Source organism: Gymnodraco acuticeps, unplaced genomic scaffold (assembly GCF_902827175.1).
Source record: "Gymnodraco acuticeps unplaced genomic scaffold, fGymAcu1.1, whole genome shotgun sequence".
Lineage (NCBI taxonomy): Eukaryota > Metazoa > Chordata > Actinopteri > Perciformes > Bathydraconidae > Gymnodraco > Gymnodraco acuticeps.
In genome coordinates, this window is record NW_022990735.1 from 358080 (window position 1) to 376162 (window position 18083).

General features: G+C 46.6%; 1 protein-coding gene across 1 annotated transcript; it reads left to right on the top strand.

Moving 5' to 3' along the window:
- The first annotated feature begins 15668 nt into the window (after positions 1 to 15668).
- LOC117556526 lies at positions 15669 to 17253 on the top strand. Its single transcript, XM_034231863.1, is given in 2 exon segments — positions 15669 to 16257; positions 16260 to 17253. Coding segments are annotated over 2 exon segments (1380 nt in total). The 3' UTR covers positions 17051 to 17253.
- The last annotated feature ends 830 nt before the right edge of the window (positions 17254 to 18083 follow it).

An 18083-nucleotide genomic window follows, 5' to 3' on the forward strand; every position in this document is an offset into this window, starting at 1 on the left:
AACGGCAAAGTGGCAAGGCTTGCCCATCCTGCGTTGGGGGGGCACAGTGACTCATTTGGGGGGGCATGGCCCGCGAATGACCCCCCATAGCCGCTTTCACACCGCAGGACTTGCCGTACTTTAGTGCCGGCACTAAAGTACCACGGCACTGAATCCGCCAGGGGGCTAGTGCCAATCGCATTCACACCGCAGTACTTTCCCTGAGGCAAGATTACGCTGACGTCACTTCGTCTTCTTCTTCTCTGGGTTTACTGGCAGGCCGCAAAACCACTTCACGGCAGGTACAAAAAAAAACGAGAGAAGAAGAACTCCACGGGGGGGGGGGGGGGGGGGGGTATAAAGCCCACCCGCTGTATGAGGCGTTTGTTTACTTTCCAACCTCAGACATGATGGAGTTCATAAGGGTAATTTACAAATAAAATACCCCATTATAACAATGGACTTTATCTTTATGTATTTATTATATATTACCCCCTCAGGCTGATTTAGGAAAAGGACATTAACCCTTGTTTGGTGTTTTTCCCTTATTTATCTAAAACAAATGACATGATAAATGATTTGTGTTTATGTGTGTAAGACTTGTGTTTCTGCCCCTGCCATTGCTGCACAAGGTTGCAACATTGTAGATAAATTCAACCACCGACACCTGTCTGCTCTCACATTCTTCTATTCTGCAAATTTGGGGTGGGACACAATAAATAAAGCTTCGCCAGTTTGTTTGTTTTATTGCACAGTCAAGACATAACAATAACGGCATCACGCTGTTCCAGGTGTGTCGTATGCATGTACATTGAAGTTAAATAAAAGTGTGAAATGTAAAATAAAGTGTAAGTAGTTTCAAAACAATGTAACAGTGGCAATATATATAGCAGCAGACACACCTTAGTGCAAGTTAGGTGTCAGTATTAAAAAACAGTGGCAATATATATATATATAATAACAATAGAACATCGTTACCACTCTTATTATTGTGGTCTTTAATTTTTGTATAGTCCTGCCTGAGTTTCTTTATTTTTACCCGGCATCCGTGTGCACTGTGTACGATTCCCAGCTCAAGTAGCTTTTGCGAACATCGCTCAAAACATTTGGAGTTGGGAACTGCTTTCTGTAGAAGCTGCTGCATCCCGTCCTCAGAGTAAATGGCCAGAAGCGCCGACACTTCCTCATCATTCCACCTCTCCGGGGTTGTAGTACGTGTGGTCATAACTGCTTTAAAGTACAAAAAAACTACTCGCTCAGGTGTGGATGTGGTTGGTTTTGTAGCGAGGAAAAAAATGGCTGCCTAACAAAAGAAATTCAGAGTCTAACGGGGCGTGGTTTGCAATTCGCCCAGCCAATAGAAATAGAATAGAAATTGGCACTCTTTTATCACCAGGTTCGTACCACCTCTCTAGCAGGGACTGAAAATGTTCAAAAGAGTTCCCGGTGTTGTGCCGTAGATTGAAGCCTTGCCGTAGATCAGGGATGCCCAACCAGTCGATCGCGATCGACCGGTCGATCGCGGGGAGATTCCCAGTCGATCGCGAGATGTGTCTAAAAATAGAACAACAACATTCTGTTTTATCGTTAATGTCCTGTAACATAATCTTCCTGTGCCAGAATAATGCACTTGAACGCATCAAAGCGTTGTGATTGGCCGGCGTGACCCCATATGTCGGGGCGTGGCTGGTGGGCAGTGGGCAATAGTTCGCTGACGTTTTCCGTGTCAACAGGAGTGACAGTCCGCACACACACAAGACCGCAATTATGGCAGAAGCAAAAAAGCCCAAAATATATAATTTTCACTCCGAAAAAGTGGGAGGATGATTATTTTTGTATATTCCAATTCAAAGTCCATCTGTCTCATCTGCAATGCGAGCGTGGCTTTATCGAAGAAGGGTAATTTAGGAGCGGCATTTCAAAACAGTGCACAAACGCTACGAGACGGAATTCCCTCCTAATTCTGCCCAACGCTCCCAAAAGGGGAGGGGCCTGAAAGGACAGCTAAATGCACAGCAGTCCATTTTCACCAGGCCCAACAACAAGAGCATCGTATCGTGTCAGTCACGTTCTTGCGAAACACATGAAGTCTTTCAAAGACAGAGAAGTTGCGAAAGAAGCATTCCTGGAGGCTGCGACGCGCTTTTGGGGGACAGTAAAAATAACAGTAGCATTTCAACAGGTTTTTTGATATAATAAAAACTCAAGTTAGATACCGTTATTAATCAGCTGTAAGTTTTAGTTTGTTTGAACTTATTCATTATAATTATTGTACAAAATGGTATAAAAATGCAAACATTCAGATCTGTTCTGTTTAAATTGATTATAGTCTATTATCAATTCAGGTTAATAAACTAGTGTTGCTTGCATCCTATTTTAAAGGCATTTCTTTTTATACTCTACTAAAATGCAACAAAAAAAGGGTTTGATTCTATTAATTTTGTCTTTTTTATTGCACTTTGGCAGCAGATTCCTGTGTAGCTTCAGATCTGAGTTGTCTTATTAGTAAGCCTCATTTATACTTTTGTAGCAACACTATTTTTATATAATGGCAAAGAAAGGGTTCAGAGTCTTTTCTTTTTTCCCTGTGTCATATGTGGCAGCACTGTTCAATGTTTCTTGAACTCTGTATCAACAACACTGTTGTGTAACTTCAGTTAAATACTTGTATGTGTGTAGATTAGAAAGAGGTAAGATAAAGGATCTGCAGTATTTTATGAAGTATTAATCGTACAAAGGTCAGTTTTATACAAGTAGAAGTGTGTATTTGGTAGTAGGCTGTCAGTATGGCTAGGCCTCTCTATTTGGACTGGTAGATCTCGGCAGACTGGCAACTTTAAAAGTAGCTCTCGGTTCAAAAAAGGTTGGGCACCCCTGCCGTAGATTGAAGCCCTGTTCGCGGGGACGCGCAAACGTGACGTCATCGCCTGTATTGAGCGTTCGTCTAGTTTAATAAGCTTTTGTCTCTCTTTTGAATGATATATTTCCCATCAGATTAAACAGCAAACGGCTGAATAAATAATGTGCATACAATTGCGAGGTGGCTCGTTTTAAGGACACTTTTCAGATCTGTCACAATCTTCGTATTGGAACAAACTTCCGTTTTTGAGTGCAGTCCCACTCTGTTATATTCCTCCTTCCTACAGAACAGACAATGACGGGATAATATGTCATTTGTCAGTATAGTCCTATTTCTTAAAACCTTCTCTGTTGTTTAAAGGGATAGTGGAAATCCGCGAATTTTGGGTTTAACTTATGTATTTTTATTAAAAATAAGCATAATAAATTTTTTTTTTAAATTTCATGCGCCTAGTTTCATTTTATTTTCAATTTTACTGCGCCCTCTCAATGAAACGAAATACTTCGGGAATCGTCGGGAATCTTCGGGTGATGACGAGAGCATAGGAAGACGGGCACAAACAATGGCGGACATTCAATAGCATTTGCATGTGAATAGCCGAGTATATTGCCATAAATATGATGATTGATTATCAGTAAAAAATTCTACGTGACACAACGACATTGGATTAACCTTGAGATGCGTTTTTATTCCGTTGAACACAACTTTTGATCACAAATCAAAAAAGGTAAGACGTAATTATTGTAATATTTTTGGAACAGGATGTTGTTTACTTTCTCTTTTCTGGCTGATAGCTATAGGAATTCGAGGTCTTACAGTGATGATATTACATGTGTGGAATCTGTGGAGTCTCAGCTTTAAATCGTATATCTTGTTTGTGCAGTTAAGATAGTAATAAGGGCATTTCTACCGTGTGTTGTGTGTTAGCTCAATGCTAATTCAAAGGCTTGGTATTACGCTTGTGTTTTTTCTAGCTAACAATTGTTCTTATTGTCAGTTAGCGGAGTTTCTTACCTTTAAAAGGGTATGAAACATTAATAGTTTCATAAATGTTAAGAAGCCCTGAGACATGTGAGAGAAAAAAAACTGTGGGAGGGGTCCACTGGGGGGACCTTCGGGATTAACTGGTTAACAATGATTAATATTTGTAAAGGCTACAGGTGATCTTAAGATGCGTGAGCTATGCTTAGGGACCTACCAGTCAAGATTATTTGTGCGTAGGGGTGCATCATCTGGCGCCTGGTCCTGGTCATCCTCGCCATTGCCCATGCCGTGAACCATCACCTCGGGCTCGGGCTCGAACAAATAAGGACGTAATGGTCCATCGTCTGACTCAATATTGTCACCATCGTCGCTTACTGAACCGGATTCAGATTCAGTTCCTAAAATGACATTTTCGTAGGAAAGCCGAGAGGATGTTTCTGACTCGCTATCATCACTGGATACCTCGTACAATCCTTCTTCTTTGTCTGGTATATTTGCCCTTCCACGTTCATTCTGCATAGACGCCATCGTTTGTTATCGTATCGTCTTCCTAAGTTTTCGTCACTTCCGGTTTGGCTGAGTCGAACATTTCGTTTCTAAAAAACTTCGGGGAAGCTGCAATAAAGTGCTTCTAACATGCGTAAGGCATTTATTATATTTTTTTAATCAGGTGTGATTGTTTTGGTACGTAATTATGCTTGTATATAAGTTAAAACAAAACTATTTGAGGTTCCATTTCCACTATCCCTTTAAGTGTCTGATAACCACGAATAGTAAGCAATTATATGACAGTAATGATATAACATATGTCAGCACTGTGGTATTTTCAAGCAAGCCTAAAAGATAATGTGTTCAAACTAGCTTCACTCGCTTTAATTGCTCCTTTGAATGTAATTTTCCTCTATGGTTTCCTACTCAACACATGTTTGTATTGTAATGCCATTCATATTTTTTTTTTTATTGTATTTTAAGGTGACATTGAATGCTTTGAAAGGTGCCCTAAAATAAAGTGTATTATTGATCTTATATCTGTGCCTATATCACACTATTAATGTTCCTTATTTAAGACTAGGTTCATCATGGTGTCCATATGGAAGATCTGCACTGTTCTCTATAACATGTTCAGCAGAGCAGGTATTTCTCCTGCCAGATATGGCACCCCCCCTACAACTTTGTCCAGGACAGTCACAACTTCACCAAAATCACACTGGTGTTGCATGTTCCCCTCTAGTTTATGCTCACCAAAGCATTTCACTCTGGGCCCAGCAGTTGAAAAACTAAAGAGGAGGTTCCATATCCGGCAGTGTAGGTGCTAGAGCTGCCGGATTTTGAAGCGCCCCCTGTAATTTTGGCCAGGATAGTCACAACGTCACCAAAATCACACTGGTGCTTGCTGTTCCCCTCTAGTTTATGCTCACAAAAGCATTTCACTCTGGGCCCAGCAGGTACAAAAACTAAAGAGGGGCTTCCATATCCTGCAGTGCAGTTGTTAGAGCTGCCGGATTTTGAAGCGCCCCCTGTAATTTTGGCCAGGATAGTCATACACTCACCAAAATCACACTGGTGTTGCCTGTTCCCCTCTAGTTTATGCTCACCAAAGCATTTTACTCTGGGCCCAGCAGTTGAAAAACTAAAGAGGGGGTTCCATATCCGGCAGTGTAGGTGCTAGAGCTGCCGGATTTTGAAGCGCCCCCTGTAATTTTACTCTGAAATGAATTACATTATTTAGCCTGCTGCTTGATAATGTAATTTCTGGCGCGTCTTAAGTGTTTATGGGTAAAAGTGAAATTACGATTTACGTATAACGTAAATAAATATGGAAGTGGCGTAATATGACAGGTGTGGACACAGGCCTACTTTAAAATAAATTAAACACAGCACTGGAGTCCTCTGCACATTTGAAGAACATAAATACGATTAAAATGGGCCCACTTTGAAATAAATAAAACATATCTGCATCCTAAAAATAATTAACTGATTGAATTATGACTGTAGATCGTCAGCTGTCTACCTCTTCCGTGGTTTTCCTCCAATATGCCTGTAAAGGCTGAAGCACCTTTTAACAACTTCTCTCTATCAAACGGACGCCAGCATCGTTAGCTGTGAAAGCACACGTGCAAGCATATACCTCTGTCTACGCAGGATTACATCCTCTGTTTTCCTTAGATACTTTTATTTTCTTTAATTTATCCATAGTTCGCTCATCGAGCTGGGGGTCAGGTTATTCACCTGCAAGAAAATGCGCTGGTGCGGGACCGTATCAGGATATAACGCATTATTTATGTGTCACAGTATCACCTCATACAAGATACAAAACATTTTTCAACCATGCAAAAAAATATAAATATTCCTACAAATATTTGTAGCCTATATAATTTCCTTCTTATTTTTGTCTAAGGTCAAGGGAGCCAAAGCAGAGGGCTTAAAGAGCCGCATGCGGCTCCGGAGACGGTTGCTGAACCCTGATCTGGTAATAAAGAACGCTGTTGAAAGAATTCAAAACACTTAAAACAGGGATTTTTATTTGCCAGGAAAAAGAATAATTGTATTCAGATATTACACAGAAATGACTTGGACTGCATGCAAATCTTAATCTTCCTCAGAAATAAAAGTCTGCTCTGCCGGATATGGAAGCACCTCTTTAGTTTTTCAACTGCTGGGCCGAAAGTAAAATGCTTTGGTGAGCATAAACTAGAGGGGAACATGCAACACCAGTATGATTTTAGTGACGTTGTGACTATCCTGGCCAAAATTACAGGGGGCGCTTCAAAATCCAGCAGCTCTAACAACTGCACTGCCGGATATGGAAGCCCCTCTTTATTTTTTTACCTGCTGGGCCCAGAGTGAAATGCTTTGGTGAGCATAAACTAGAGGGGAACAGGCAACACCAGTGTGAATTTGGTGAAGTTGTGACTGTCCTGGAGAAAGATATAGGGGGGGTTCCAAATCCGGCAGCACCAACACCTGATCTGCCGGATTTTGAAGCCCCTCTTTAGTTTTTCACCTGCAGGGCCCAGAGTAAAATGCTTTTGCGAGCACAAACTAGAGGGGGACAGCAAGCACCAGTGTGATTTTGGTGAAGTTGTGACTATCCTGGAGAAAGATATAGGGGGGGTTCCAAATCCGGCAGGAGAAATACCTGCTCTGAACATGTTATGTAGAGAACAGTGCAGATCTTCCCTATTCACACCAGGATTAACCTAGTCTAAAATAAGGAACATTAATAGTGTGATAGAAAATGAAATGTAATGTAATAGAGGCACAGATATAAGATCAATAATACACCTTATTTTAGGGCACCTTTCAAAGCATTCAATGTCACCTTAAAATACAATTTAAAAAAAAAATATGAGTGGCATTACAATACAAACATGTGTAGGAATATATAAAAATGATATTCAAAGGAGCAATTCAAGTGAGTGAAGCCAGTTTGAACACATTATCTTTTAGGCTTGATTTAAAATAATACAGTGTCTGATCATGTGATATCATTACTGTTATATCATTGCTTACTATTTGTGGTTATCAGACACTTAAACAACAGAGAAGGTTTTAAGAAATAGGACTATACTGACAAATCACATATTATCCTGTCATCGTCTGTTCTGTAGGAAGGAGGAACATAACAGAGTGGGACTATACACTCAAACACGGAAGTTTATTCCAATACGAAGATTGTGACAGATCTGAAAAATTTGTCCTTAAAACGAGCCTCCTCGCAATTGTATGCACATTATTTATTCAGCCGTTTGCTGTTTAATCTGATATATCATTCAAAAGAGAGAAAAAAGCTTAGAAAAGGGTGAAAAAAGCTTAGAAAAGGGTGTGAACGCTCAATACAGGCGATGACGTCACCTTTGCGCGTCCCCGCGAACAGGGCTTCAATCCACGGCAAGGCTTCAACCTACGGCATAACACTGGCACTGAGTAGTCCCGGCGGTGTGAACGCGACACATGACGCCGACCTTGAGGAGGCATATCTGGGACAGAGGAATGCCGCGATCTCTGCAGTTTATAAACCGATATGTTAAAACAGCAGGCTTCTGCAGCGAATGAACCACCTCTGGAGACTCCACCTGTGGGGGAGACCCAGGGGGATCCCCACGTGACCAGCTGACGCCAACGCTGAGCAGCATGCATCACGGAGAGGGCTGTGCGGGTTTGTGACACGCCAGAGGAGAGCTGTCAGTTTCTCCACTCACTGCCGCGAGAGCGCGCTCTGCTGCTGGCTGAGTTTAATTCCACTATCAGATAAACGATTGTCTGAGAGGGAAGAGGACAGCTCTTCTTCCAATTCACTGAAACCCAGGCTTTGACAGATGCGATACGAATGTACCGTCTGTAAAGCGACTTCCTCCCTGGAGCGAGCCAGCAAATAGCAGGTCGTCCAGAGGAAAACACACTCTCATCCCTCCTCTGTGTAGTGGCTCCAGCCTTCTATACACAAAAAATGCGAGGAGCCAGGAAATATCCAAACGCTATTTCCTGTGTTTCGGGATGATGGGTACGTGGAAGTATGCATTCCTGCGCTGCCCGTGAGGCAACCCAAGGTGTGCTTGGACCGAAAGGGCTGCGCGGGGGCCTCCACACGCTGCGTCTCACTCCGGCTCTCATCATGAGGCGCGTATACGCTCAGGGGATGGATGGAGGTGTGTGCAGTGCTGTCCACAGGAGGCGTTATAACGGCGCTCATGGGTTTATTATGACCGTGTGTAGGAGGCGTATCTCGGACAGAGGAATGCCGCGAGCCCTGCAGGTTATTAACTGAGGTTAAAACCGGCAGGCTTCTGCCGCGAGCCCTGCTGTCTACGTAATCAACAAATTAGTGGCAGCTGGCTTAATTACCGGCTCTGCTTCCTCGGAGGCTCTCGCGGAGCAGACCAGGAGCGGGGGAGCCTCACTCCCCTTTGACTCGCCGCCGGGAGACCCTGCTGCCTCGCAACTGCTGCGGGCGTTGGTGCCGCTGTGGGCGCTCAGCAGGCTGGAGCCAGCTGTACATGCTAGCGAATGCCGTCCGCCTGTTCCGCAGCCGTCTTCATGGACTCCACCATGGCGTGGAACTGGGGTCCGAACAGCCCGTCCGGGCTGATTGGAGCGTCCAGTAGCACTTTTCTGGCCGTCTCCGTAACAGACGCCTGCTTCCGCCAGAGGTGGCGCTGGATCTGTGTCACCCACGCGGAAATCCTCGCCTGGGAGACAGCAACGGACGCGCACAGAATGAGCACCGTGCTGGCCGCCTTGCTGATTTCCTCTGCCTCGGTGGTGGACCGCTCGACCAGTGTCACCACCACCGAGTTGGAGAGCATCACGATGTTATTCGCCGCCGCGCTGTGGTGACGGAGAGGGGGAAAGCATGTTCGGCCGCCAAGCTGGCACCCTGCTCCGACTCTGTCTCCCCCGTCCGGAGGAGAGGAGGGAGGGGAGAACCGCACGTTGAACCGTGGAGGGAGGCGGGGCAGGAGTTGCTTTTCTTCGGACTCCTGCCCGGCACTCGGCCCCAGGGACACGAGGCCCCGTCCGCGGCTCGTAAGCCTGGACGGGCCAATCGTCCTCCTCGGCCGCAGCAGCAAGAGCGTCCGCTCTCCGCTTCCTGTCGCCCGAGGGGAGACGAGCGCAGTGTGTGCATGCTACCTGCTGGTTTAGAGCCGCGTACGCGTGCTCTGACCCCAGGCAGGATTCGCATACTGCTTTTATCTCTGCTGGTCATAACTCATTATGAACCCAGAGCCACATGAGGGACAATCACGGACGCAGTTGTTGCTCATGATGATTCTCAATTGCTGTGCTTCAGTAACTGTGCTGGTTTGCTGAAGAAAAGAGTGAGCAGATTGCCGGGCCTCCTTCCTATTTATACCGGAAGGAGGCCCGAGGGTGGGGCCCACATTAAGGGTGGGCGTGGACTACAAGTTTTCAGTGCTCCGCGGGGGCGCAGGGGGATTACCCAATAGCGATAGCCTTAGAGGGCGAAGCCAACCATATACGAAATAGAACGAGAAGCATGGCTGCAAGTGGGAGTGCAACTGCCGCTGCGCCTCGGCTTGTTGACAAAAAAGACGCCAGAAGCGAAATTTGGAAGTATTTTAGCTATATCTCTGACAGTGAGGGCAAGCCTACGGACACCACGAGGCCTGTCTGTCAGAAATGTATTAATTTTATTTAATATGATTTCCTTGCTCTCACTGAGACCTGGATTACTCCATCCAACACATCCACCCCAGCAGCTCTCTCCACAGCATATTCCTTCTCCCATCAGTGGCGGTTCTAGACCAATTTGACTGGGGGGGCCACTGGGGGGCCAGTTATTTTCTGAGGGGGGCACAATAAATGCAGGACGAAAAAGAGAACTAGACAGTATGAAGTAATTGCGCATAAGAAAACAATGCAATACAGTTATTGGTATTTGTTCCAGTACACTTATTTATTTCAGATATATCTTAGTTATTACTGTTAGCTTCAGCTTAAGTTATAGTACAATTTTTGCACTAGCACCATATAATATTTATATAAAAATAAAGGCAATGAACAGTTACATCTCTACTTTACATCTACAATTACACGGATACAATAGTTTAACTCCTTCAATTATCGTAGTCTCTCGAAACGTAGGTTTCAATCAGTCTTTCTTGGATTTAACAGCCTCTGATGATCCGAGATGAAAAGTGTTTGTTTTTCGTGCGCTTCAGCCGGACAGTGAAAGTGAGTGCACCGCTCTAATGGGTCCTGAGTGCACCGCTCTAATGGGTCCGACTAGAATGACAAATAACGTTAGTTCCGCCTATTCCGTCATTCAATAAATCGTGTAATGAATCATTAATTTTTATTTTTTTTCACTTTTCATTTTTAGGGGGGCCACAGGGGGGTCGTTGTCAGTGTTAGGGGGGCACTGGCCCCCCCTGCCCCCCCCCCCCCTAGAACCGCCCATGTCTCCCATACACCCAGACCCACTGGCAGAGGAGGTGGCACTGGTCTCCTGCTCTCTCCCAACTGGAGCTTTTCCCTCTTCAAGCTACCTAACTTCACTCCTTCCACCTTTGAATTCCATGCCGTCACAGTAACCCATCCTATACAGTTAACCATTGTTGTTCTCTACCGTCCACCAGGCGCCTTGGGGGACTTCTTGGAGGAATTAGATCATCTCCTCTCACACATCCCTGAAACTGGTCCTCCCGCTGTACTTCTCGGAGACTTCAACCTCCAGACAGGGAAGATAGACGAACTAACATCTCTGTTGACCGCCTTTGCTTTCTCACTGTCTCCATCCCCACCAACTCATAAAGCTGGCAATGTCCTTGATCTCATATTGATCTTGATCTCATCATCAAGGAACTGCGCTACTTCTAACCTCTCTGTAAACCCACTCCACACATCCGATCACTTCTTCATTTCATTCTCTTTACCCCTTTCCAAACATAACAAACTAATCTCTTCTCATCCTGCACCTGTCCGCCGTAACCTTCGTTCCCTCTCCCCCTCTCCCCTTGCCTCATCGGTTCTCTCAGCCCTCCCTTCCTCTGATTCGTTCCAACTCCTGCCTCCAAACTCTGCTGCAGAAACTCTCCTCTCTGGACTCTCTCTGTCCTTTCACATCTCTGCAGGCTCGTCAGTCCCCTCCTGCTCCCTGGCTAAATGACGCACTGAATAGAATAGAATAGAATAGAATATAATTCCTTTATTGTCATCGCACCAGGTACAACGAAATTTAAAAAAGCAATCCTCACAGTGCATTTCCACATAAAACGAATAAATATATCTATATAAACATATACACACATAAACATATGCTCACACATCCATACCAACATGCATACATGCCCGCATTATTTTTTAACGAGTTGTTCTGTATTCTCCTTGCAGGTGCAACTATGTGGCTTGTATCCTGGATTATATGTTTAAGCCATCATGGATGTTTAAAGTTCATATTTGTCTAATATGAGTTTACTTTTCATTAATGAAGTATGATGTTGCGCTGTCAGTACACTTGTCCCTGTTTGTGATTGGTCAAATGTAGCTAACCCCGCCCCTTTCACGTGAACGCGTTCTCAGCTGGAGAGAGAAACCCTGGCTTGATTTACCGAGTTGATAACCAGCGCCGTAGGACTGTTTAGCGAGATCTCGTTTGTTAGGGTTAGTTAAGATAACTCAAGCATATCCAGGGTATGTTGAACTGGCTTCGTGGTACAGGGCACAGGTGGCTGCATAGCAGCGCTAATGTCAAAGACATTATATTTTTATTTTACCAGGATGCAGTTACACAAATATTTGGGAAGGCTTAGCCTTCCCTAGCCTACAGCACCCGCCGCCCCTGAATACAACTATTAAAAAGTAGTGCAGTTGGAAGTTGTAACTGTTCAGTTCAGCGTTTGACGGTGTTCAGTTCTCGTATGGCTCTGGGGTAGAAACTGTTTTTCAGTCGGTTTGTCCTTGATTTAATTGACCTGTAGCGTCTACCGGAAGGCAGAAGAGCAAACAGGAAGTGTCCAGGGTGTGAAGAGTCTGCAATTATTTTGCCTGCTCTGTTGAGGCAACGTTGGCTGAAGAGTTCCTCCAGAGAAGGCAGTGAGCAGCCGATGACCTTCTGGGCTGTGTTGATGACCCTCTGAAGGACTTTCCTGTCCTTTTCTGAGCAGCTGGCACACCACGTGGTTAGGCAATTTGCCAGCACACTCTCTATGGAGCAGCAGTAGAAAGACACCAGGAGCTTCTCCTTCAGGTTGTTCCTTGTTTCCTGAGGATCCTCAGGAAGTGGAGTCGCTGCTGGGCCTTTTTCACAGATGTTGTGGTGTTGATAGACCAGGATAGATCTTCAGCAATGTGTGTGCAGAGGAACCTGAAGGCAGGAACCCTTTCCACACAGTTGCCGTTGATGTACAGTGGATCTGGTGTTGTGCTGTTTTTCCTGAAGTCTATAATGAGTTATTTTGTTTTTATGGAGTTCAGAACAAGGTTATTATCTGATCACCACACTGCCAGTCTCTGGACTTCATCCTTGTAGGCTGACTCATCTCCTCTTGTGATCAGTCCAACCACGGTTGTGTCGTCCGCGAACTTGACGATGGTGTTGGTGGGGTGAGTGGGGGCACAGTCATAGGTGTACAGGGAGTAGAGCATGGGGCTCAGCACACAGCCTTGTGGTGAACCGGTGCTGAGTGTGAGGGTGGAGGAAAGGTGAGGGCCTATTCTCACTGTCTGGAGGCGGTTAGTTAGGAAGTCCTTAATCCATTGGCAGATGTTTGGGGAAAATCCTAGGTCAGATAGCTTGGAAACCAATCTTCCCGGGATGACTATATTAAAGGCAGAACTGTAATCAAGAAAGAGCATCCTCACATAGCTCCCCTGGTGTTCAAGGTGGGACAGTGCACTGTGAAGAACAGTGGCGATGGCATCCTCTGTAGACCTATTGCTCTATACGCAAACTGATTTGGGTCGAAGGTGGGTGGGAGAATGGTTTTGATGTGCTGCAGGACCAGCCTCTCGAAACACTTCATGATGAGCGGTGTGAGTGCTACCGGACGGTAGTCGTTGAGGCTGGAGATGATGTTTTTTTTTGGCAGAGGGATGATTGTGGCAGATTTCAGGCACGAAGGGATGATGGATTTGGAGAGTGACAGGTTGAAGATCTTTGTGAAGACCTCCGTAAGTTGGTCTGCACACTCCTTCAACACCCTTCCCGTCGCGCCATCAGGGCCTGCAGCTTTCCTCGGGTTCACCGCTCTGAGCACACGCCTCACATCATGCTCTTGCACAGTGAGGGTGTGACTGTTGGATGCTGGTGAGGTTGTTGTGTCCGTCTCTACTGCATTGACCTCAAAACGAGCAAAGAAACAATTAAGTTCCTCTGCCAGTGAGGCGTCCCCGTCAAGCGTTGTGCTGTTATTGTTTTTGTTGTTGGTGATGTGCTGTATACCTTGCCACACCCGCCGTGGATCGTTGTTGGTGAAGTTGGTGCGTGCTAATATAACCGTCCTTCGGGCAGCAGAGGGGAAACGGTGGAAATCCAAACACCATGACGACCTCCTAACCTATCAGGCTCTCCTCTCCTCTTTCTCTGCTTCGATCTCTCAGGCAAAAAGCACTTTCTTTCAAGAAAAGATCCAATCTTCCTATTCCAATCCCAAACAACTATTTTCCATCTTCTCCACCCTCTTGGACCCTCCCAAAGCCCCTTCCCCCTCCTCCCTTCTGTCAAGCGACTTTGTTAACCACTTTGAAAAAAAGGTTGATGATATTCGCTCTTCTTTTTCTGACTCACCTTTACTCACCGCTGGGTCACCAGACCCACCTTTCACCAACACACTAACCTCCTTTTCCCCTCTCTCTCCAAGTGAGGTTCTTACCCTCATTACCTCTGCCCGTCCTACCACCTGTCCTCTGGACCCTATCCCTTCAAACCTCCTTCAGACTATCGTTCCTGATATTCTACCGTTTCTCACCCATTTCATCAACACTTCTCTAACTTCTGGTCACTTTCCAAACAGTCTCAAGGAGGCAAGAGTAAACCCTCTACTAAAGAAACCCACTCTCAACCCGTCTGATGTTATAAACTACAGGCCTGTCTCTCTCCTCCCGTTCCTGTCTTTAAACAACTCTCCTGTTATCTCCATCAGAACAACCTTCTGGATCCGCACCAGTCTGGTTTCAAGGCAGGTCACTCCACAGAAACTGCCCTCCTTGCTGTCACTGAGGAACTGCACACGGCTAAAGCAGCATCCCTCTCCTCTGTCATCATCCTTTTGGACCTGTCTGCTGCATTCGACACGGTGAACCATCAGATCCTCCTTCGCACTCTCCAAGAACTTGGAGTTTCAGGCTCTGCACTTTCCCTCATCACCTCATACCTCAAAGACCGCACCTACAGGGTTACTTGGAGAGGGTCGGAGTCCGACCCTTGTCAATTAACTACAGGGGTCCCTCAGGGCTCTGTTCTTGGTCCCCTCCTCTTCTCCTTGTACACAAACTCGCTCGGATCAGTCATTAGCCCGCATGGTTTTTCATACCACTGCTACGCTGACGATACCCAACTAATTCTGTCCTTTCCCCGCTCAGAGACCCAGGTCGTCGCACGCATCTCTGCTTGTCTAGCTGACATCTCTCAGTGGATGTCTGCTCACCACCTCAAGCTCAACCTTGACAAGACTGAACTGCTTTTCCTCCCGGGAAAAGATTGTCCCACTCTTGACCTAACAATCAACATTGGCACCTCTATTGTTTCCCCGACTCAGACTGCAAGGAATCTGGGTGTGACCCTAGATAACAACCTGTCCTTCACTGCAAACATCGCTGCTACAACTCGCTGCTGCAGATACACGCTTTACAACATCAGGAGGATACGTCCCCAGCTGACCCAGAAAGCGACGCAGGTTCTGGTCCAGACTCTTGTCATCTCACGCCTAGACTACTGCAACTCCCTCCTGGCTGGTCTACCTGCATGTGCCATCCGACCTCTGCAGCTCATCTAGAATGCAGCGGCTCGTCTGGTCTTCAACCTTCCTAAATTCTCCCACACCACGCCGCTCCTCCGCTCCCTTCACTGGCTTCCGGTAACTGCTAGAATCCACTTCAAGACAATGGTACTTGCGTACCATGCTGTGAATGGATCTGGCCCTTCCTACATCCAGGACATGGTTAAACCGTACACCCCAGCACGTGCACTCCGCTCTGCATCAGCCAAACAGCTCGCTGCACCCTCACTGCGAGGGGGACCCAAGTTCCCATCAGCAAAAACACGTGGGTTTGCTATCCTGGCTCCCAAATAGTGGAATGAGCTCCCCATTGACATCAGGACAGCAGAAAGCCTGCACATCTTCCGGGGGACACCTTACTGGCCAAAGAAGTCAAAGAAGGGTTCATGATAGGCCCATTCGATAGTCCTCCCTTTCCAGTGTTCCGCATCAGTCCAATAGGCATAGCTACTAGGAAATACTCCGGGAAAAAGAGGCTCATAATAGACCTGTCTTCTCCACACGGCTTAGCCATCCCGAGCATTAACAGCGTCATTCCAAGCCCAGACTTTTCGATGCAATACGCAAACATCGACCACGCCATCACCCTCATCCGCTCAGCAGGCCGTGGAGCATGGCTATCTAAGGCAGACATCACCAGTGCATTCACGATCTTGCCTATTCACCCAGATTGCTGGCGTTTCTTCGGAGTGTACTGGATGGGAGCCTATTACTTCTCAGTACGCCTCATATTCGGCTGCAGAAGCAGTCCCAAAATCTTCGATTCCCTTTCAGAAGCTCTGTGCTGGATCTTGACAAACAACCACAGACTCCCCTACGTGCTCCATCTCCTTGACGACTTTCTCATCGTCACTCCACCATCCTCACCCCCCTGCCACGGGCTGAGCACACTCATACAAACATTTTCAGACCTTGGCATCCCTCTGTCTGAAGAGAAAACCTCAGGGCCTAAAACCTCCATCGAGTTTCTAGGCATCACTCAATGTCTTTCCAGGCTTCTCTACCCTCAAAGAAAGTACAGCGCATCACTCTCCTCCTGTCACATTACTTACAGGCAGACAGATGCACGAAATGGCAGCTGTTAGCCCTCCTCGGCCACCTAAATTACGCCATCCGCAAAATACCTCAAGCAAAACCCTTCTTGTCCAACCTGCTGAACAGAGCGGCGTCAGTTCCCTCCATCCACGATCGACTAGTTCTCGACGACGCATGCAAAATGGAAATGCACCTTTGGCAGGACTTCCTGTCCTCGTGGAACGGCATCTCTTTCTTTTATGATGATTTCATTACCAAACCCGAGGATATCCAACTCTTCACTGACGCAGCCCCCTCCATAGGCTTCGGCGGCTACTACGCAGGGAGATGGTTCTCATCCACCTGGCCCCCGGAGTTCACAGCTCTCAATTCACAGACGCTTTCTCCTTCATCCGCACTTCACAAACTATATCCCATCATCATAGCCGCCATTCTCTGGGGGCACGAATGGTCTAGGAAAGCCATACTCATCCACACCGATAACAGCGCAGTCGTAGAGATCCTTAACAAAGGCCGATCTCGCTCCCTAGCCATCATGCAGTTCCTCCGCAGACTCACCTTAATCTCTGCCCAACACCAGTTCATCCTCAAAGCAGCACACATCCCAGGTCATGAGAACGGCATCGCTGACTCTCTGTCTCGTTCCCAATTTCAGAAATTCAGAAACTTGGCCCCAGAGGCGGATCTCCATCCCATACCAGTCCCACCGTTTTCAGCCACCACATTCAACTAAACCCACAACTGGAACTACTCTCACACGCTTCACGGGAAGCCATCCTCAACAGCCTCGCCCCAAGCACCTTGTCAGCCTATCTCACCGGCTGGAATCGCTTTAAGCTATATCACGGCGCATACCAGCTACCATTCCCCACTCTGGACGTTATATCCGTCTGCAATTTCATTACTCACGCTCATTCCATCCGTAAGTGCCGGACACTATTCAGACATACTTGGCCGGAATTAACTTCTTCATTAAAATAGCCAGCGGCCAACCATGTCCTTCCACGTCCCATAGCCACGTCACAATGCTCATCAAAGGATTACGTAAGCAGGAACTCTCCCTCACAGCCAAACGACTGCCACTCACTTCCGACCTTCTCAGCCTCTGCATCCGTTCCCTACGCTCAGGAGACATATCACCAATGGTCGACCTTACCCTAGAATGCATGTTCCTGCTAGCATTCTTCGGCTTCCTGCGATGCTCCGAATTCGCACCCACTTCATCCGCCTACAACCCTCACCACCACCTCAGCCTATCCGACATATCCCTGCACACAAACGACTCCCTCCACATCTTCCGCCTGAACTCGTATCTCAGCCCATACGAGCCACTAACCAAATACCTCAGCGCAAGGTACGCTGCACACGCAACGCCTCAACACCCACTCTTTCTCACCGAAACAGGGAAAATGGCCACACGTTTCTGATTCCAGAAACACTTCCACAACGTCTTGCTTATTTCGGGGATACGCTCAGAACACTATTCGAGCCATTCCTTCCGCATTGGTGCAGTGTCCACAGCAGCGAGACTGGGCATCTCCGACCAAATCATCCAGGTCCTGGGCCGCTGGTCATCCCAAGCTTACCACACTTACATCCATAACAATCTCAACGATCTCAGACGGGCACACGCTCCACTCAGTTCCATTTAATCCGACTCTTTTGGGCCCGTAATCAGCCCACGCAGATCATGCCGGAGACGGAACCCCCACTCTGAGTCTCCCACTGCACGGACCACAGCTCGTCCTCCCAGACCATCCCTTCAC